General features: G+C 60.6%; 2 protein-coding genes across 5 annotated transcripts; one reads left to right on the top strand and one right to left on the bottom strand.

Moving 5' to 3' along the window:
• The first annotated feature begins 5,372 nt into the window (after positions 1-5,372).
• Positions 5,373-13,562, top strand: LHX5 (LIM homeobox 5). Of its 3 annotated transcripts, none has more exons than XM_042805305.1 (6): positions 5,373-5,796; positions 7,586-7,809; positions 8,457-8,510; positions 9,017-9,294; positions 10,681-10,846; positions 12,206-13,562. In XM_042805305.1, exons 1-6 carry the CDS (start codon positions 5,624-5,626, stop codon positions 12,571-12,573), a joined length of 1,263 nt encoding a protein of 420 aa, XP_042661239.1. In that variant the 5' UTR covers positions 5,373-5,623; the 3' UTR covers positions 12,574-13,562. The 3 variants fall into 3 exon arrangements, with proteins under 3 accessions (XP_042661239.1, XP_042661238.1, XP_042661240.1); XM_042805304.1 differs by having other exon boundaries at positions 8,325-8,510; XM_042805306.1 differs by lacking the exon at positions 8,457-8,510.
• Positions 13,563-14,451: 889 nt separating this feature from the next.
• SDSL (serine dehydratase like) lies at positions 14,452-20,084 on the bottom strand. 2 transcript variants are annotated; one of them, XM_042805728.1, is made up of 8 exons: positions 19,545-20,084; positions 19,041-19,227; positions 18,906-18,945; positions 18,652-18,791; positions 18,264-18,352; positions 17,941-18,168; positions 17,702-17,826; positions 14,452-17,548 (listed from the first exon to the last, which is right to left on the bottom strand). In XM_042805728.1, exons 1-8 carry the CDS (start codon positions 19,700-19,702, stop codon positions 17,355-17,357), a joined length of 1,161 nt encoding a protein of 386 aa, XP_042661662.1. In that variant the 5' UTR covers positions 19,703-20,084; the 3' UTR covers positions 14,452-17,354. The 2 variants fall into 2 exon arrangements, with proteins under 2 accessions (XP_042661662.1, XP_042661663.1); XM_042805729.1 differs by having other exon boundaries at positions 19,041-19,212.
• Positions 20,085-20,929: the final 845 nt, after the last annotated feature.

Genomic DNA, 20,929 nt, shown 5'->3' with positions numbered 1-20,929 from the left:
GCTCGCAGCCAGGCTTTGCCCACCCGCGATTCAGCGTCGCGGGGAGCGGCAGCCACGGGGGTCCGGGCCGGCTCCGCGCAGAGCGGGGCCCCCGGCCCAGGGAGGGAGAGCCGCGGGGGGGTTAGTCCCGGGAAACCGTCGGGGCGATGGGAACGGGGCTAAGAAGGGTGGAGGGGGGACGGTAATTAAAGCTTCACCAATTACCACCGCCCACCGAAAAAAAAAAAAAAAAGAAAAAAAAAGAAAACGCCTGTGGGGAGGGCGAAGGGAACGGCTGGGGAAGCGCCGCGAAATCACGGCTGGGGAAAGGGAGTGGGGAGGTGGGAGAAAAGGCACCTCGGTCGGCGCTGGCTGCCCCCAAAACCAGGAGCGACGAGTTCCAGGGCCCCGGTAGCCCCCAAAACCGGGGGCGACCAGCCCCGGGCCGCGCCGCCGCCGTACCGGGGGCTCCGACGGGCCGCCGAGCCCCGCCGCCGGCCCGCCCCGGTGCCCCTCGCCTGATTGTTTTGTGTTTTCATTTTGGTTTGTGGTTTTGGTTTTGTTGGGGTTTTTTTGTATTTTGGGTTTTGGTTTTTTTTTTTGGTGGGGGGTTTGGTTTTAGGTTGGTTTTGGGTTTTGTGTTGTTTTTTTTTTTTTTTTTTTCCTTTTAAACCGTCTCGGCCGAGCCCGCAGCCGTTCCGCCTCTCCCGGGGCTTCACCCTAGCGCCGGCATCGCCTTTCGTTTTGTGCCGTTTCTTCCTCCGAAACCCCAGGCTGGAGCTCGGAGGGAAGGAAATAATAAATTCGTTAAAAATAAAAAAAATAATTAAAAAAAAGAGGATAAGTAAAACTATAAATCCCCCGGTTCTTCGTTTGCATTTGGGCCGAGATGGGCTTGGGGGGTTTTGTTTGTTTATTTTATTTTTAACAACACCCGCTCCCTCCCCGTTTACAGAAACACCCGCGGGGGGCAAAGACCCACGCCGGGCCGGGGCATCCCCTCTCTTCAGCACCGCGGGGGGGACACACCAGGACCACGGCCCTTCCTCGGGGCCCCCTTTTCCGGCGGGCGGGTAAGAGGAAAGAGTGGTGGGTCTGGGGGAGTCCGAGTGGCACCGTGGGAGTTGCGTGGGGCTCCGCGGCGCTTTGTGCGTGGGGGTGGGGGTGCCGCATTGTTTGCCGGTGGTGTGAACACGCACATGCACTTCACCCCCCCCCCCCATAATACGGAAATTTCCATGTCCCAGCTGCCTTCCCCTTTTAACCTTGGTATTAATTTAGGACGGATCTTTTTAAACGGCCCTGTAATGCATTCAGACGCTGCTGGAGGTTTATCTTTTTTTTTTCTTTTTTTTTTTTTTTTTTTTGTACCGTGGGTTATATTTACACCCAAAACAAAATAATTACACTTTTGTTGAAGAGAGAAAGCTGGTGATTAGACTGTGGCTCTTTGCAGCAAACCCTTTCTCAGTGGTACACCAGGACAATTTTTCACGGCTGGGTGAAATCAGACGCGGGAGGTAATGAATCCTGTGAGCTATTTAAATTTACAATTTGTAACGCAGTCACTCAGAAACGCCTATGGCCCGGCGAGGAGATGCTTGCTGGGTTTGTTTAATGTTAAATCCTGCACCGTCCCCCCTCTTACCAGGGGAAAGGAGGGGAGCGCGGGGAGGAGACGCCTCGCCCGCCCCCAAACGCGCTCCCACCGGCAGCAGCCCCGCGGAGGAGCGCGGAGCGGTGCGGAACCGCCGCCTCCCACCGCGTCCAGGCTCGGCTTCCCCGGGCCGGGCAGAGCCGCGGAGCCCGGCCCCGCTCCGCGCTCCTCCGCGCTCCCCGGCGTGACCGCCGCCTGCAACCAAAAATAGTTGGAAATATCAACAAAGTCGTCGTCGGAGCATCCTAACAGATAGATAATTAATTACAAAACACAGGGGGAATATGCAAACCGCGTATTACAAATTCTACAGGGCTTAACTGATTGGAAACAGATTATTATCTTGTTTGTCTTTTGTCTGTTTCACTTATCCCTCTGCCGTCTGTTGTGTTGTAAGTTGATACACTTTATTCTTGAAAGGGGATTTTTTTTTTATATAGTAAATTCCATCAACATCTTGTATAAGCGACGCTGCTTCTCCATGCATTACCCTGTTAAAACACAATAGGTTTATTAGTTACATATAGGCGGATATTATGGGGCCTGAATTACCATCTGTTACCATAGGGGAATGTGGCTGATGGGGTGGGCTGTGGGGGGGGAGGTTGTTGCTTTGGGGTTTTGTGATTTGGTTTGGTTTGTTTTCCCCCTCCCCTTCCCCTTGGCTTTATTTATTCTTTTACTTTCAAACGAAAAAGGGAGACGAGCCCGGCAGCGGGGAGCGGGACCCCCGAGCATCGCCTCCCCGCCGGGGACAGCGGGGGGGGCCCCGGCTGCGGGTGCCGGTAGCGCGGCGGGGGCGGCCGCCCGGCCGGTTCCGAGTGCCACGGGGGTGCGCAAGGCCGCGGGAGAAGGCTGCGTGGGCACAAACAAACGCGAGTGCTGCTCACGCACCCCTGGCCGGCTCCTTACAGGTTATCCATACGATCCATAAGATCCCGTTACGGCGTGGGGCCGGCGCTGGCACACGCCCTCGCCCGCCGCGTCCCCCCCACGCAGCCCCACGTCGCGCCGCTGGCTCTTAGCGGGGTTGCCCGAGCCGCGCCACCCGCTCCCGCCTTTCTCCGTGGGAAGTAAAAGCGTTCGGCGTCCGCAAGCAAGGCTCCACCGCCGGGACCGGCGGGCAACGCGGACACGCGTGTGCGCGTATATATGTTCCTGTAGACGCGGGTGCGTACATATTTCTACCTACGCACCCGCGCACGGCCGTGGATGTGTATGCACGTACCTCCCTATAGCTACCGCTCGCTCTGGATCCCAGCCGCGCCGGGTTTCTCCCGGGGGGGGCCCGGCCTGTCCCGGTGCCCCCGGGACCCCGCGCCCTGTCCCCGCCGCCGTCCTTCCCCCCCCCCCCCCCCCCCCCCCCGCCCCGAGCAGCGGCTCCCCGGGCTCTGCCGCCGGTCTGGGCCCCGCTCCGCGCCTCTCCGCGGCTCCAAAATTCCCCGGCAAAGCCAACGGAGCCCCCGGCAAACTTGGGCAGAGCCACGGCGTGAGCCGCCGGGCCGGTCCCTCTCCTTTCTTCCTCTGCCTTCGCCTTTCGTGCCCGTTTCTTCCCTTTTTAATTTACTGCTTTTTTTATTTATTTACTCCTCTTCTCTTTTTTTCTTTCTGTCTTTGTTTTCTTTCTTTTCCCTCCTCTTTCAGTGCTCGCTCACTCTGGCGCTTTTCTTTCACGCTTTCTTTTTTCGTTTCCTTTATTTTCCTTTCTCGATGTTCTTTCTTTTTTCTCTTCTCCGATCATTTTTCCTCCTCCCTTTTTTTTTTTTTGATTTTTCCATCTCCATTCTTGCTTCTTTAGTTTTATTTATTTTTTCGTTCGCTCATTTATTCCTTCTTTCTTCCCTTCTTTTTCCTTCTCTTATTTTCTCTTTGTTTTTATTTCGTTTTTTCTCCCGTCTCTCCTTCTTTCCTTCCTTTTTTTCGTTTCCGTTAATTTATTTTTCTTCGCTCTCTCCCTTTCTCTCTCTCTCTTCCTTTCTCCTTCTCTGTCTCTTTTTTTCCGGACACATTTTCTCTCTTTATTTCTGTGGGGTTTTTTCTTCTTTATTTCCCTTTTATTTCTTTCTCTTTTTTTTTTTTTTCCTAATCTCTTCTCTCTATATTTTCTTGTTTCGGTTCCAGTTCTTTCCACAAACACCCCTACCCAAGAGCACACAGAAAACCTCCTCCACTTCCCCGCCGATGCCCTTGTGCCGCGGAGGATTTGTTTTTGTTGTGGGGTTGCTTTTTTTTTTTTCTTTTTCTTGCCTTTTCTTTTTTTTTTTTTTTTTTTTTCCTTTTCAGCTACCGGGAGCGTTTCCGCGCCCCGGTGCGGAGCCGGTGGCGGGATGCTCCGCGGCTGCCGGGCAGGAGCGGGCTTTGGCCGAGTCCTTCTCCCCCGAAGAGGGGTGGGGGGAAAAAAAAAAAATTAAAGATTTTTCCTGGAGAAACTGATGAGGAAGGGAAGGGCCGGCCTTCACCTGCCCTGCCGCCTTCCTCCTCCTCCTCGCACGGCCGGAACCCAGGATCGCCCCGTCCCCTCCCCAAATCCCGGGCCCCCCCCCCACACACCGACCCCACCGCCCCGGCCGGCAGCTCCGCGCTGGGGCAGCGGCACCCCCCCCCGCCCGTGCCCTCGTTTCCCCCCCGTAACCCCCAAGCGCCGGGTCCTGTCCCCTCCCGCATGGCCGGCCGACGATTCACAGCTCCGCCGCACCTGGAATTAAAAAGAAAAAACAGTGTCCGAGGGGGCAGCGCCCGCAGCACACCCCCCTTCCCCCCCCCGGGGGCTGCCGGCGAATTACGCGGAGCAGGGAAGGGGCGGGAAGGTTGCCGGCCCGTGGGACAAAGGCCGGGGGGGGGGACGCGGGGGGGTCCGCATACCTCCGCGCAGCGCGCTGCCGGGGGAACTTTTCATCCCGCCACGCTGCGCGGAGGAGCCGGCCCTCCCCGCGGCCCCGGCCCCCTCCCCTTCCCCGCCCCCCCCCCCCCCCCCCATATCCCCCCCCCGTCGCTTTTCCCGCTTGTTGCTCTTCCAGACAAAAGCATCTCTCCCCCTTGTGCCAAAAAAAAAAATAATCTAAAGAAATAAAAATAAAAATAAACCGACCCCCAAACCAGGTGATACTCTCCCCCAGCCCAACTCGGGACCCCCCAAACCCCTCCCTGAGCATCCCTTTAAAAGAAATAAATGAAACGAAAAGGAGAATTGGTGGGAAACCGTTTTTTTTTTGCAGCGTGTCGTCCCCCCCGCCCCTCCCGACCCCCCAGCCAGGTGCATACTCACTTCGCGGCACAGGTACAAGCCACCCTCAACAATAGAGGCGCGTTGTTTTTTTCCCTCTGTGCCAAGCACAAGGCTGGAGCCAATTTAGATATGCTATAAATTAAGAGGTTGCCATGGTTACCGCGCTCCCATTGGCCGCAGCTGGGGCGACGCGGGCCCCGACGTCACCAAATCTGAATAAGGATGCGCGAATTACTAAGGCGGGGGACAAAGCTGGCGATGGGGACAGCATGAGAGTGGCGGCGCGGCGGCGGCGGAGCACAGCGAGGCACCGGGGCTGCCGGCTGCGGGGGGGGGTTCATGCACCCCTCCCGCCGCGCCCGCTGCCGCAGAGCCCGCCAGCAGCGCGGCCGCCGCTCCGCCGGCTCCCGGGGCGCTCCGGAGGGACCCGGGGGGGATTTGGGGGGGTGTTTTTTTCTAATTATTATTATTATTATTATTATTATTTCTCGAGGGTGGTTTGGATTTTTTTTTTTTTTTTTTTTTTTGGGGCATCGTTTTTTCCCTCCCGCCGCCGAGGCTCCGGAGAGAAGAGGGGGAAGAACTTGACAGCCGCTCCGCTCCCCTCCCCTGAATTTTTCGTTATTCCCGCTTCTATTTTTTTTTCCCCGCAATTTTAATTTTATTATTATTATTATTATTATTAATTTTTCCCTGCATTTTTGAGCGGCCGCCGCGGGGCTGACTTCTCGTTTGCGCGTCTCCCTCGCCCGGCGGAGGTTATGATGGTGCATTGTGCGGGCTGCGAGAGGCCGATTTTGGACCGGTTCCTGCTGAACGTCTTGGACAGAGCTTGGCACATCAAATGCGTCCAGTGCTGCGAGTGCAAGTGCAACCTGACCGAGAAATGCTTCTCCAGGGAAGGCAAACTCTACTGCAAAAATGACTTTTTCAGGTGAGTCGTCCGCTTCCCCCCCGCCCCCCCCCCACTCCTTTCCCGCACCCCGCCAACCCACGAGAGGGTGCGGAGCTTCACCCGGTGCCTCCCTGGGGTCTCCCCCGGAGCTTGGAGGGGGGGCCCTGCTTCTCCGCCCATCCCTCTCCGCCGGGGTCCGCGCCGAGCCTGCCCCACCGCTCCGGCGGGGAAGCAGCCCCCCGGGCCGGGGGGGAGCCCCGAGGGGGGCCCGGCGGCTGCGCTACGGCCGCTGCTGCAGCCTCAGGTGGGGGTGGCGAGGCTGTGCCCCCCCCCCCCCCCATGACCTTGTCTCCACCAGCACCGGGCCCCGCTCCGCCGGTACCGCCGCCCGCCCCGTCGCGACAGGCCCCGCTGGGTATCGCGGTGGCAGCCGCGTGTCCCCCGCTCCGGGGCCCGGCCTGGCGCTCCTCGCCCCCCACCCGGGACCACAGGCCCCGGTGAAGACTGTAGCCAAAACCTCTCACCCCCCCCCTTCACCTCGGGGGGGGGATCCGCCGCTCCTTAAACGCCTCTAATGACTGCGATAAGGTGCCGCTGAGGAAATTAGGGGCCGGGATAGGAAGGGGGGGGCGATGACTTATGACTCCTAATGCTCTCACTACATCAACGTCACGGGGAGCAGCGAGGGAGGCAGAAGTTGTGCCGCGACCGGAGGGAAAAAAGAGGGGACCCTGCGTGGGCACCCCGGGGCCTGGCAGCCCCCCGGATCCCCCGGGACTCGGCAGCGGCCGCCCCCGCTCCCAGGCTTTGGAGGCATTTTTTTTGTGCGTGAGGTATTTTTTTGTTTGTTCGTTTGGGGTTTTGAGAGGTCTGGGGGTTTTGTTTTGTTTTGTTTTGTTTTTTTCGTTTCTTTTTTTTCTTTTTTTTTTTTTTTTTTTTTTTTTTTAGGGTATTGGGGGTTTTTTGGTTTGTTGTTTAGGTGGGTTTTTTAATTTTTTTTTCTTTCCTTTCTACTTGATTCGGATTCCCTGGCTTTTTTTTTTTTTTTTTTTTTTTTTTTTGTTAATACATCATCTCCTGAAAAGGGGGGACACGACAAATATATATATTTTTTTTAAAAAAAATAGGGGGAAAAAAAACAGGGAAAAAAAATAAAAATAAATAATAATAATAAAAAAAACACCGCTCTGCCTCCAACGAAGGGAAGGAAAATCCGAGATTTCCAAAGCGTGGCTCCCGACCGGGAAAGATCCCCCCCGGGAGAGCGGGCCGGCGCCGGGCTGGGGACCCCGGGATGTTTCGGGGAGCGGCACATCCTCCGCCGCCGCCCGTTGTTGTTCTGGGTGCGCGCTGCCCCCCGAACCCACCGCTCCCGTTTTCCGTCGCTCTGGCCGCCGTCAGCCCCGTTTTCTCACCCGGATTTTCAGGCCGGCGCCGGGTGGAGCCGAGCCCCCCGTTTCCCGGCCCGGGAGGCAGCGGCTGAAACGAATTCCGGCCCCCCCCTCTCTTTTCGGAGGGCGAGGATGCTCGTGTGTGTGTGTGTTCCCCCCGGGGGTGGGGACACCCCAAAACAGAGCTCTCTCCGCAGCCCACCCTGCCCCTGTGAGCGGGGCTGCGCGGGGATGAAGCCTCTCCTCCTCCTCGCCCCAAAAGGGGTGCGAATCGCCTTGCTTCCCCCCCCCCCCCCCAGATCTCCCAACGAGAGCTGCTGGAGGAGGGGGCTCCCGCGGTGGGATACGGAGGAGGTGGGGATCGGTCCAAACGGGGGTCCCCGCCGCAGCCCATCGCCGTCGGGGCTCCCAGCTCTCGCTTTTCTCCCCCTTTCCAGGAGGTTTGGTACCAAATGCGCCGGCTGCTCCCAAGGCATCTCCCCCAGCGACCTCGTCCGGAAAGCCCGGAATAAAGTCTTTCACCTGAACTGTTTCACCTGCATGGTCTGCAACAAGCAGCTCTCCACGGGCGAGGAACTCTATATCATAGACGAAAACAAATTTGTTTGCAAAGAGGATTATTTGAACTCTCCCAGTTTGAAGGAAGGCAGCCTCAACTCAGGTACGAGCGGCTCAGCCCGCCGCATCGCCCCGCCGCTCGTACCGGCAGGAGCAGGCAGTGGCCGTGGGGCTCCCGGTACCCCCCGCCGGGCCGGGAAGGAGGTTTGGTTTTGTGGGGTGAGGGGCTGTACCCCGCAGCCAGCCTGGCGCCTCCCCCCCCCCCCCCCCAGGTTAATCCACGGGGAGAGGTGATGGGATTTGGGGGTGAAAGCCTTTGAACCGGGCGGAAGCTTCTGTGACACACCACACACACACACACGCCCACACACACCCCACGCGGGATGTGGACACGCGTGGGGATGAGCGGTGGCCGAGGTGCAGCCCCGCAGCATTGCTTCCCCCCGCGCATGGCCCCTACGGCAGCGGGGATGTGGGGCAGTGGGGAACCAGGACCCCCCCCACGGGCCTGGCCTGGGAGCCCCCCATCGCCCGCGAGCTGCCCCCCACACACACACACTGCGAGTGTGCCCACTCCCCCCGCGCCGCGGGCCTGATCCTTCGCCTCCTTTCACCCAGAGGCAAAGCTCCCATTTGACTTCCTTGGAAGCTGTCTCTGCGTCAGGACAGCAGGATCAGGCCCACTCCTGCTGTCCCAGCCATGCCAGGCGCCTGTGCTCACCCCCTTCCGTGGGCTCTCTCTCCGTCCAGCACCCGGGGCCGGATCCTGCCACGCCAGTCAGTGGGGCCGCTGCTGTGAGCGAGGCGAGTAGAGCTTGGCCTTGGGCGGGGGTGCTGGCATCAGGGTCCCCGGGGGGGGGGGTTGGGTGGTTGGGGGGGGTGAGCCAGGCTCAAGGCAGTGACTGGAGACCCCTCCTCAAACCCTGACAGGGACCGGTTGCATTTTTTTCCCAGCAGTGCATCCCGCTTTCTCGGTGCAAAAGGAGCTGGGGGGGCGGGGAGAGGGGGAGCGCCAGGGGCTGCGGGGGGCCTGGGGGATCACCCCCTCCCCAGCTCCCCCCCCGGCTGGTATGACACGGCGTGCAGGGCCGGATCGGGTGGTGCTTGCCTGCAGCTCTGCGTGATGTTGGGGGAAAGATGCTTTAGGGGTACCAGGGGGGCAGAGGCGATCTGCACCCCTTGCTGCTCTCCAGCACCCCCCAACCCCTCTCCCGGGAAGCAGCTGGGCTGGGGAGGGCAGAGGAGAGGGGGGTTGATCTCTCCCCTAAGTCATCCACCCCCCGCCTTTCCTCTCTGGGTCTCCTTTACAGTGTCCTCATGTACAGACAGGAGTTTGTCCCCGGATCTCCAGGACCCCATGCAGGACGACACCAAGGAGACGGACAACTCGACCTCCTCGGACAAGGAGACCACCAACAATGAGAACGAGGAGCAAAACTCGGGCACCAAGCGGAGGGGGCCCCGCACCACCATTAAAGCCAAGCAGCTGGAGACCCTCAAAGCTGCCTTCGCCGCCACCCCCAAACCCACCCGCCACATCCGAGAGCAGCTGGCCCAGGAGACCGGCCTCAACATGAGAGTCATCCAGGTAGGGCAGCACCAGCCCACCGCCCCAGCTTTGCCCCCCCTGCCCCACTGCAGCCCACTAGCGTGATGTCATGGGGCTGGCCAGTGATGTCATTCCCACCCCAGACCAAGGTTCCTGTGACATCAGAGCTTCGCGGGGCGATTTCCTCCCGCAGAGAGCAGAGAGAAGGAAAGGACCTGCATGGGGAGGGAAGGAGAAGAGGTGCTGGTGGGAGCCCAGATAGTCCACGGCCGTGACAGTCTCCCCCAGGTGCTGGGAAGGGTTTGGGACACTGAGGCTGGTCCCACGAAATGGGCACAGGCAAACCCCATCTGTCTCCTGCCAGCATCACCCCAGGCTCAGCCCTGCACCCGCTCCATGTTCCCATGGGTTATCGGGGACCACCCACCCCACGGAAAGATGAAAACCAGCCCTGAAACATAAGCTGGCTGGGCGCCCCTGCCTCAGCTGTTTGGCTTCCCCCGGGAAGGAGCAGGATCCCCCGGCGTGCTGGGGAGATGGATGCTCTGGCCTTGTGAGAGCAAGGAGAAGCCACCGCGCTCTGCAGGCAGCCCGGCACTTCCTTACCACACTGCCCCCGTGAAGAAAATCCCTGTGGAAATGTAGGGATTAATGGGCTTTAATAGAGGCGTTAATGGGGGAGGACTTTCCGGCTTCACCGGCAGCAGAGCTGCAAGCCCCGGCTCCCGGCACAGGGAAGCAGAACTCCCCGGAGGAGTGAGATGTGCTCGCTCCCCCGAGCTGCCCTGTCCCCGGGGGGGGAGTGGGGCAATAATCCAGACACCCCACCAGGCCGGGGGAAAGGCGTGCGTGGGCTGAGGCCGTGCTGTTTGGATGAGGTGATGCCCCGTAGAGAGGCGGCCGCGTCTTCCCCTTCCCTTTTATCTCCAGCCTCACCCGCCGGTTTTTCTTCCAAGTCCCTGCTTGCCGCAAGCTGGTCTCAACTCCCTGCTCCCCGCTTTCCGCTTACTTCTACCACAATCCAGAGTTCCTCCCCTTCCCTTTCCTTCCCTCTTTTCCTCCTTTTTTTCTCCCCCTGTAAGGGAAAATTCTTCCCATATCCTCTGGCTGCCCTTGTAGGGACAGATGGGCTGAGGATGTGCATGGGGGGATGCAGCCAGGGGGCCAGGGTTTTAATAATTAATAATTAATTCGTGTGTGTGTGTGTGTATGTCGTGTCGTCGTTGTCCTCCCCCCCCCCCCCATCCACTTTTGGGGGCTATTGGCAGCAGGAGGTGTGGGGAGGGTGTCATTAAAAGCCACCCAGGCAGGCGCAAGATTTCCATCCTTTTCCCCAGCCAAACTTGGGGACGGGGGACGGGAGGGGCCCCCCCGACCCCGCGGGTACCCCCTCCCGGCCGGGCGCTGACGCCGGCCCTGCCGCAGGTCTGGTTCCAGAACCGCCGGTCCAAGGAGCGGCGGATGAAGCAGCTGAGCGCGCTGGGCGCCCGGCGGCACGCCTTCTTCCGCAGCCCACGCAGGATGCGGCCCCTCGGCGGCCGCCTCGACGAGTCCGAGATGCTCGGCTCCACGCCCTACACGTACTACGGAGGTGAGGGACCGGCCGTGGGGGCCCTGCCCCAGCCCACACCCCCACACCCCCCCCAGCTCCTTCCCTCCCTCTTCCCCTTTCCCTTTGTTCCGCCCAGTCCTGCTTCTCCCCGGGTGTTTTTTCCTTCCCGTTCGCCCCCCCCCTCCCCCCCGCGACGAGCGGAGGCCCCGAGGGGACGGAGACTCGCCCGCCTCAAGCATCCCGCCCCCCCCCCCGCCTCCTCCCCCCCACGCGTGTGCGCACCCACGGGCCGGCGCGCGGATGGGCACCCCCCCACACACCTCACCGCGCGCCCACGCCCGTGCACACGCACACCACTGGAGGCACACACATCCACGCACACGCTGGCACGTCCACGCACGCCCACGGCCCCCCCCCCCCGCGCGGCCGGGCATTGTGGCGGCGGCGGCCCCACTCCCGCGAACAAAGCCCCAGCTGCGGGGCCTTTGTGCCCCTTCCAGGCCCCATTTGTTCCCGTTCCCTCCCGGGCCCGCAGCATATGGAAGGTGGCTGCCGCCGGGCCGCCCCCCCGCCGCCCCGACGGGACGGGGATGGGCGCAGCGGGGCAGCCTCGTCGCCTCCCCTCTCCCCCCGCTCCGTGCGGAGCCCCCACCCCCCAGAGCTGCGTCTGCAAAGCCTCCCCCCTAGAAGGGGCTTTCCAGTCACTCCTTGCACCCCTGCAGTTACTTTCCAGAGCCCTTCTAGGCTGCTGAAAACACTGAATTTCCCCATTATATATATATATATATATATATATATATATATATTTCCCCCCCCCCATTTTATATATATATTCTTCATTACATTTTTTCCCCATTCCCTTTATATACATTTTTCCCCCATCCCTTTTATATACACTTTTCCCCCCATCCCCTTTATATGTATACTTTTCCCCATTCCTTTCATATATATACTTTTTCCCCATTCCCTTTATATATATATATTTTTTCCCCATTCCCTTTATATATATATTTTTTTTCCCCATTCCCTTTATATATATATTTCCCCATTCTCTCTCCCTCTATATATTTTTTTCCCCATTCTCTCTCCCTTTATATATATATTTTTTTTTTCACCCCCATTAAGTAAGCATTAAATTGAGCCCATCCTCCCCTCCCTCCCTCCAGGCCAGGTAGGGAGGGGGTGACAGCTCTGCAGCCCTTAGGACAGGCTTATTCCTCCCTCTGGGCTCAAATTTGCAGCCAGCCCCCGCACCCCAGGAGCCAGCGGAGTATTTCAGAGGGGGTGGCCACACTGCTCCTGGGTGGGAGGACAGGGCTGGCTATGGGGCACGGTGGGATTTTGTAAGCTTTTGGCCCTGGGGGACCAGTTCCATCCTTTTCTCCCCCCCTCCCACAGATTATCAAGGTGACTACTACGGACCGGGAGGCAACTATGACTTTTTCCCCCACGGGCCGCCCTCCCAAGCCCAGTCCCCGGCCGACTCCAGCTACCTTCAGAACTCAGGACCCGGCTCCACACCCCTGGGACCCTTGGAGCCCCCCCTAAGCGGACACCACTCCTCAGAAAACCAAAGGTATACGGATATGATCTCGCATCCCGACACCCCCAGCCCCGAGCCGGGGATGACCGGTTCGCTGCACCCCATTCCGGGGGAGGTCTTCAGCGGGGGGCCCAGCCCCCCCTTCTCCATGTCCAGCAATAGCGGCTACAGCGGGGGGCTCTCGCACCCCAACCCAGAGCTCAGCGAGGCGGCGGTGTGGTAGGCCTGGCGCGGGCACGCGTGCGCATGTGGAGGGGGGAAAAACATCCCCACATCCCCCCAGCCCACGCGTGTCCCCCTCCCCTCGCCCCAGGGCACATCACCTCACCGATAAAGACACACACGCATCACACACACACACACCCCCCCCCAGCCCCTCCATCCGATGCCAAAACGCATCCCTGCGTGTGTCCCCCCCCCCCATCATCACTGCGGAAACACACACACCCACACACCCCCCTCCACCCCGGGACCTTGGGGTCACCCCGCTACCTCCCCTCCCAGCACCTTCCCCTCAATATTGGGAGGGTGGGGGCAATTAATGGTACCCAGCCCTGAAGAACCTCTTCCCCCCCCCCCCCCCCCGCCGGCGTCGGGACCCCCACCGCCTCTCGGACCAAAGCTGAACTCGCCTGGACACAGGTCCCGGCAGCACCTGGGGAGGGGGGGCCTGGGGCAGGGCTCCCCCCTCCCCTCTGCTAATTAGCATCCTTTTTAATTATCCCCTACCACAACATGAGGGGGGGAAGGAATGGGGAATAGCAGGAAAACCCCCCCCAGCCCCTCCCCTGTCCTTGGTTTTTGTTGTTCCCATTTTAACCCCAAGGAGAAGGTGGGTTTGGACCCGGTTTTTGGTGATGGGTAGGGGGGAGGGGGGGTGGGATGAAGGGGTCGGGCCCAGGGCTGCCCCAGTGACTGGCTGAGATTGGGCTCCCACACGGTGGAAAAGACACCAGAAAGAGGCAGAAATAGGAAAAATACAACAACAACAACAAGCCCCAAACAATAAACAAACAAACAACAACAACAACAAAAAAAGAACAAAACCAACCCAACCACCAGAACAGCAGAAATTAAACCCGAGCCTCGACGCCGAGTCCCACCCCAACGTTTCCCGGAGGCTCCGCCAATTTAAGGATGTATTATAGTTTTTGCTTCTAGTTTCTTTATTTTGTATAAAGGAGAAACAAATAAAGTATGTTTTTGTGTTTACTGATTATTTATTGTACTTTAGTCATCGGAGGCTCCGAATTTTTCTATTTTGAAGGCAGGGAGGGGGTGGTGCCAGGGATGGGGGCAAGAGGCTAGAAGGGGTGGGGGGGGAAAAGGAAGGAGAATGGAAAAGGAAAGAAAAAAGTTGTTTTCTGAAAGCGTCGTGGGTTTCCTGTCCCTGCTGCCTCTTGCGGAGGCTGTTAGTGTGAATGGCTCTTGTTGTTCAATGTGAATAAAAAACCTTTTAGTTACCTACTGTTCGGTCACCTGTCCCTTTCATTTTATTTTATTTCTTTTTAACACAAGATCACGAGAGGTGCTGGCTCCACTGCCCTGCTCTCCTCGCGTCTCCCAGCCCTCCGTGGGGTCTGGGGGAGCCATCCCCGTTGGTCCCCTGGGTGGGACGGGTGCCACGGCCCCCGCACGAGGTGATGCTGCTGCATCTGGGGCTGCATCACCCACTCGGTACCCCAGACCCCACCACTCCTCCCCATCACCCCAGCTTTCTGGAACTGGGGGGGCACATTACCAGGCTCAGCACCTTCCCCCACAGCAGACAGCCCAGGGCATCATTTCTTTCCCCTTGGGGGTGGCATTTTGTGGACCCCCAAGACCAACGCCCCAGGGCGGCCCAAAGGCCCCCGCAGCCCTGCCAGGGGTGTCAGCAGGGCTGGGGGGGTGTCCACAAACATCAGCAGCAGCTTTTGCCCCATCTGCCCCAGGGGAGCACCGAGGGCAGGCAGGAGGGGGGGATCCTCCCCCAGCACCCCAGTCCGTCCCCCCTCCTCCCTCCTGCGTTCCCTCTCTTGTTTTCTGAGATACAAAAATAAATAAAGTCCAAGGCAGGCTGCAGCTCTGAACTAATATTTAAAATGCAAAATCATGGCAGAGTTCCCCCCCCCGCTCCTTGTCTTGCAGTAAAAAGATATAAACAGAATAAATTACCTTCCCTCGCTGGCTTACGAGAGTCCCTCTCTCCTGACCTGAATTTTAAGTCCTGGCTTGGTTGTAGCACGGAGCACCGATGATTTATGAAAAGCCAGCCACTTCTCTGCATATTTTCTCTGTTCAGCCAAGTGGTGGAATTTATCCTTCCTCTACCATTACCAGCATTAATAACGGGGTGGCAAACGAGCCAGGCCAAGCCCCAAGGGATCCCTCAGCCAGGAGCTGGGGACATCACAAAGTCACTGAGCTCTCAGCACCCAACACAGCAGAGCACCTTCTCCCCTTTTAACAGGTGGGGAAACTGAGGCAGGAGTGCAGCCAGCTGCTGCCGTCTGCTCCACCCCTTCCAGGCCATCAGTGTTAGCAGGGAACAGGCACTTTTTATTAGGACAGGGCGATGTGTTGTTAAATAACTCCCTCCCAGCATCATTTTGAGGATTATAAAATGGAGCACAAGGTCATTCACTGGGTGAACGCTGGCTGCAATTATTATTATTATTAATTATTAGTAAACCCAAGGCACACACCTGAGGGCTGTTTGCAGGCTGCTGGGGTACCCCATCTCTGGGAGACGAGGAGGGAGACGGGCTGCAGGAGGGATTTTGTATGGTGCTGGCATGCTCCAAGCTGCCACCCCCCGTGCAGGGGGCCGGGGGGGCTCTGTGCCGGAGGACAGGGCTCAGTGGGAGCAGGGACCCGCTGGCCCCAAGGGGCTTTACTGGCTGGCCCCCGCAGGGTCAGAGCTGGGTGCAGCAGCCAAACCTTCACCCCGATTCAGGCTGCTGCTGCCCTGGGCTTGCCCGTCCCAGTAAACACCCACCCGCGGCTCGGCACGGGCAGAAGGGACACGAGGGCTGGGGACAGCACGGTGTCACGCAAAGGGCCAGATCCAGGCCACGGGACGCGGAGCTGGCCTTGCAGGGAGCAGCTGGGTTCAGCCTGGTGGTTACCCCAGCCCTTAACCACAGCCAAGGTTGGGGTCCAGCACCCCAACTGAGCCCGGGGTCCCCATCACAGAGTCCTGATCCCCAGCACCCCGCCAGTGCCAGGACGGCGCCGGCACCCAGGGTTCACTCCTGCTTTCAGCTGCAGGGTGACCACGGGTGACCCCCCCACACACACCATCTGGGGCAGGGCCACCCCCAGGCGGGTGTCCCCCACATAACCTGCACCCCCCTGTCCCTGCTAGGGACATCCAAAGCCCAGTCCCCCCCAGCTGGCACCCAAAGCCCAAGCATTCCCTTGTCAAGTCAAGGAGAGGGCAAAGCTCCCTGTCGGGGTGCTCAGGGGAGTCACCCCAAACCCCACGGTCATGACAGTGTCACCACCAGCAATAACCCTCCCGTGGGACCAGGCTGGGGAAACACCACCCCAGCTCCCGGCTCCCCCTGGGCCCCAGCAGAGCAACATCAGTCCTGGGAATAAACTTCTTTTCAGAGGCTGTTGGGCAAACATCAATGCTATTTTTTTTTTTTTTTCTGACCTTTTTCCCTTTTTTTTTTTTTTTTGGAAGGGGAAGGTCTGCAGAAGGTGGAAAGTAATCAGGTTTTGGACCTGGGATAAAAAATGGCTGGAGTAGGTTGGGCTGACTCCTTATAATTAATAGTGTGCCTTGTAATAGGATTCTCCTGCCTTTGGTGCTCCCTGGAAACACCTTTTTACATAAGATATTGCTCACGATGGAGTGGCGGAGTTTTGATTTATGGGGTTTTGGCCTCCAAGAATCATCTGGGGAGCTGGCCTGGCCGGTATCAGATCATGGGGAGGGGGGAAAAGGGCAGAAGACAGGGAGGGTGTTTCTGCAGGGTTGTCAGCTGGGTCCCGGGGCAGGCGCCTGGTGAGGGGAAAGGGCTTCGTGGGGGGGGTGCCTGTGATCTGGGGGCTGAGCTGGGCCCGGGGCTGAGCCCCCTCTGCTCTAAAGGGGAGGAGGAAGAGGCTGAGAAGGGTTTTGGGGCAGAGGAAGGCTTGCCACCCTGCCCAACATCACCAGGTGACGCTTAGGGCATGGGCTCAGCTGGGAAACCAGGGAGCAGCCGGGGTCCGGGGGGCCCCAGTGGGAGCAAGACCCCACATCAGCCGGGGTTGGGAGGAAGGAAGGAGGAGAAATGTTGTTGGGGGGACAGAAAAAACCCTGGGAGGTGCAATAGCAAAGGGCTAAAAGCAAAAGAGAGTGGGAATGGGAGAGAGCAGGAAAGCCTGGAGGAAAGGGGGGAATGGGAAAAAGAGTGGGATGGGGGGAAAAAAGGGGATCAAGGGGGTGCTGGGATGGGGTGCGTGTGCACACACACACACACACACACACACACACAGAGCCCGTGGGTGTTAAACACGGCCAGGCAGCTCTGCCAATAAATCACCGTAACAAGCGGGTCCGTGCATGTTGTTCCATTCCGACCGCAGACAGCGCGGCAGGAACGGGAGAAGATTGTAATAATTAATAATCATTAGAATAATAATGCATAAAGACAGTAGCAAAGTAATTAGTCAGAGAGGGAGTGCTTGCTAATTGAGGTGGAGAGCTGCGGTCCAAACAGCCTGGGGAGGGACGGGGGAGGGAGGGGAAGGGGGACTGAGGGTTGGGGGATGCGGAGGAGGATGCCTGGCGTGCCCGAGGGGCAGAGCAGGATGCATGTACCCCAATCCCACCTGGGGGCAGGCAGGGCTGCGGCTCCATCCCTGCCCGCAGTGCGAGCGCCAGCCTCATCTGCCCTGCGTGCCTCAGTTTCCCCATCCCTCCAGGGGCTGCGGGAGGAGTCTGGCCCCGCATCTGCCAGGCAGCAGGGCTTTCTTTGGGGCATTTTGGAGGAAAGGGAGCAGAGGGTGCTGGCCGGGCAGGGGTGGATGTCACTCCAGGCCCAGCTGGCTCTTGAGGGCCCGCAGCTGGGCCGCCTGGATGCTGCTGCCCCCGCACACCACCACCACCACGGAGGCCAGCGGGGTCTGCAGCCGCCCCTCGCCCCGCAGCCGCTGCAGCCGCCCCGTGTAGAGCAGGGCCAGGGCGGCCCCGCACGCCGGCTGCACCAGCATCCTCTCATCATCTGCGGGGACAAGAGCAGGGGGACACCCTGAGCCGCCTGCCCGCCCCATCCCCAACAGCCCCCTGGGGAGCCGGGGTCCCCCCAGCCCCCCGTCCCAGGCCGGTCCCAAGACCCGGCGGTCACCCCTGCCATGCCCGGCTGGCCCCTGCTCACCCAGGAACTGCTCCACGGCTCGCACAGCCTCCGCGTCCTCCACCACCTGGGAGATGACGTGGCACTCCTGGGCACACTCCAGCGCCCGCGCCGCCACCCTCTTGGCTCCCAGGCACTTGGCCACGCTGGTACAGGAGGGGAGCAAGGCGGTCAGGGTGGTCCTGGGACCCTTTCGGTTTGCTGGGCTGAGAACTGCCAACTCATTCCACGCGCGGCCGCTCCCGCAAAGCCCGGCTCACCTGGTGATGTCGGGCAGGGAGATGAGCCGGCCAGCCGCCAGCGCCGCGTGGAAACTGTGGGCTCCCCTGGTCTCGGCGGCAACGATGGGGACGTCGTGCCAGCCCACCTGGCGCAGGCCGGCCACGACGCCCGCCAGCAGCCCCCCGCCGCCCACCGCCAGCAGGATGGCGTCCGGTTTGGTCTCCAGAGAGTCCTTCAGCTCCCGGACGAGGCTGGCGTGACCCTGCCTGCGTGGCGAGGGGGGATGTAGCCCCGGCAGCACCCCAAGCCAGCCTGTTCTTCAGGGATGGGGAGGTGGGAGCTGAGCCCTGGCAGCACTCACCACACTGATGGGTGGTCGAAGGGGTGGATGCTGACCCAGCCCTCGGTCTGTGCCAGCTCCAGGGCTCTCTTGTTGGCTTCATCCCACACCTGGGGCGGGGGGCAACGGGGACTCAGCGGGGCTGCATCCAGCCCTCATGCCCCAGAGGTTGGTCCCTTGTCACTGTGGGGCCAGGGGACACCAGAAACCCACACGGGGCACAGGACCAAGGTCGGGGTCCCCGGGGTGACCCTGCCACTGTGCCAGGGTGGAAGGGATGCAGGAGGGGGACATTTCGGGGTGGGGTTTGTCATGCACATCCCCGGCATCATGGAGCAGGCTGAGGTCAGGCTCAGCCCCCTCTGGTCCCCCCTATACCCCAGGTTTAGGGGGCTGCCATGGGGGGTACCTGGCCGGAGACCTCCACCTCCGCCCCCAGCTCCTCCAGTTTGCGCACGGTGGCAGGACCAGTGGTGCTGGGGACCACGACGGTGACTGGCAACCCCAGCTTCTTGGCCGCGTATGCTGCTGCCAGACCAGCATTCCCCCCTGCAGAAAGCAGGGGGGTCAGGCAGGGCTCAGCCCCCTCCCACACACACTCCCCATATTATTCATGAGCATCCCCCCCCCTCACTCTCCCCCACCCCAGCTCGGCCCCGTTACCTGAGGAGCAAACAAAGTGGCGGCAGCCCTTCTTGGCAGCCTGAAAGGCAGGAGGAAAGGAGGGAAGGGGACGGCTGTTTCCCCCCACCGTGCCCCCCCCCTTAAGGACACGAGCAGTGCTCTGCCCACACTCACCTCCTGGCAGAGGTGGCCGATGCCTCGGATCTTGAAGGAGCCCGTGGGCTGGACGTTTTCCAGCTTCATGTAGACCCTGGTGCCCGCTGCCCTGGACAGGGCCAGGCTCTCCAGGAGGGGCGAGATGATGTGGAAGGGCTTCTCACTCCCGCTGGGCTGGGCTGCCATGGCCCTGGTGATGGATGCTCTGCCAGGGAGAGGTGGGGGAGGCACCAGCTGCTCCCCACGGGGTCCCCCCCACAGCCTCACTGCCTGCCCCAGGCTTGGGATGGGGTCACAGGAACCCCTCGGGAGGGACAAGGCTGTGCCCAGTGTCGCCTGGCTCGGGGATGCAGCAGCACTGAGCCCTGGGGTGCAGCGATGGGCCCTCCCTGCCAGAGCCCCAGGACAAACCGGGCCACCCCCTCCTCCATCTTCTTGATCCCCAAGCCCTTGGTGTCCCCAAGTGCCCCCCACACACCCTGTCCCCTAACTCAGCAAGGCTCACCCCACAGTGGGGATTACCTGGTGTCCCGTGGGGTCTCGCTGCGTGTCACCAACTCCTCTCCCACCGCCGAGTTTGGGGGACGGAGGAGGGAGAGGTGACGTCGGAGGGGCCGTGCCGGTGTCCCCAAGTCCCCGTCTCCAGCCACGCAGCAGAGCGAGGGGCAGGGGTTAAACATTGCCTCAGCACCCGGTGGGTTTCGCCAACCGTGAGGCTGGATCCGTGCCGAAAGCGCCCAGCCGCGGCCCGGGCACTGTGCCTGGTGCCCCTGCGGGGACGGGCACGTGTGGCCCCAGCAGCCAAATCCCAGTGGCTTTCATGTGGCCAGGGGATGGGATGTGGGTGCCCAGGAGAAGGGGTGTGGGGGCAGAGAGGAGAGGCAGCTCACAAACGATTTCAGGAGTCCCCACGGGTTTGCTCCCCAAGGGTTTGCCCCCGCCAACTTGGCACGAGCGCCAGCGCTTCTCGAGGACAGCCAGAAACATGTCCCAGCGCATTACAGGACTTTGCCCGTTTGACCCGGACCCCCGGTGTAACGAGGGCAGCCTGCATGCCCCAAATCCCCAGCAGGCAGCCAACACACCCCCCATCACCCTCAAACCAGCCATCGCACCCCCATGCCCGCTCTGCCAAGCTCCCCCACCCCACAGCAGCCCCAGGCCCCCCCTTAAGAGCTGCATGTCCCCAGGGGGGCTCAGCCCTGCCAGCTGGGTAAGCCGCCCTGGGATGAGCCCCCCCCCCAGCTCCAGCTGGCCAAACTGGGCACCCTGAGGGCAGGACAGGCCTCGGAGGGTTGGGGGGGGGGGGCGGGGGACGGTCTCCACACAGCTTGCAAATGTGCCCCCCGAGCATCCCTTAGAGAGGGGGGGCTGCCTGGAGGGGCCCAGCCAGAGCCTGGCAGAGACCTGAGGTCCAGCAGCCCCCAGGCAAAGCAGGCAGAGCCCCCCCTGCTTTCCTCCCCTTCTTGTCACCCAGCCCTGGTGACACCCCCCGGGGTAAGGGTCCCCCCTACCTCTGTGTCGAGGGGCTGGCTCTGTTCCCAGCCAGTGAGGAGGAGGAGGAGGAAGGTGGGATCTGGAGGAAGGTCCGACCCTGGCTCCTCACCCCACAGTTGCAGCGGATTTCTCGGTCTGGGGAGGAGTCTGAAAGCAGAAGCCACTTTGACACAGAGTTAGTCCAGTCCCCCTCCATGGTGGCTCCATGGGGGTCCCAAGGTGGGGGGCCACTGCGCACGAGCTGGCACATGCACGACGCAGTCAAATGGGGTGGCACTGGGCAGCCCCCACTCCCCCAGGTTCTGCCCTGCTGCCGGGCAGACAGCTGTGAGACAGACCTCAAATTAGGGGATTTCAGTCCCCTGCCCCAAACTGTGCCGTAAACCCCGCCCCGAGCGCACCGTTAACAG

This window comes from Tyto alba, unplaced genomic scaffold (assembly GCF_018691265.1).
Source record: "Tyto alba isolate M040663 unplaced genomic scaffold, T.alba_DEE_v4.0 Super-Scaffold_44, whole genome shotgun sequence".
NCBI classification, from domain to species: Eukaryota; Metazoa; Chordata; class Aves; order Strigiformes; family Tytonidae; genus Tyto; species Tyto alba.
Note: the sequence above shows the minus strand (reverse complement) of the source record. Positions and strands in the feature narration are given on the sequence as shown.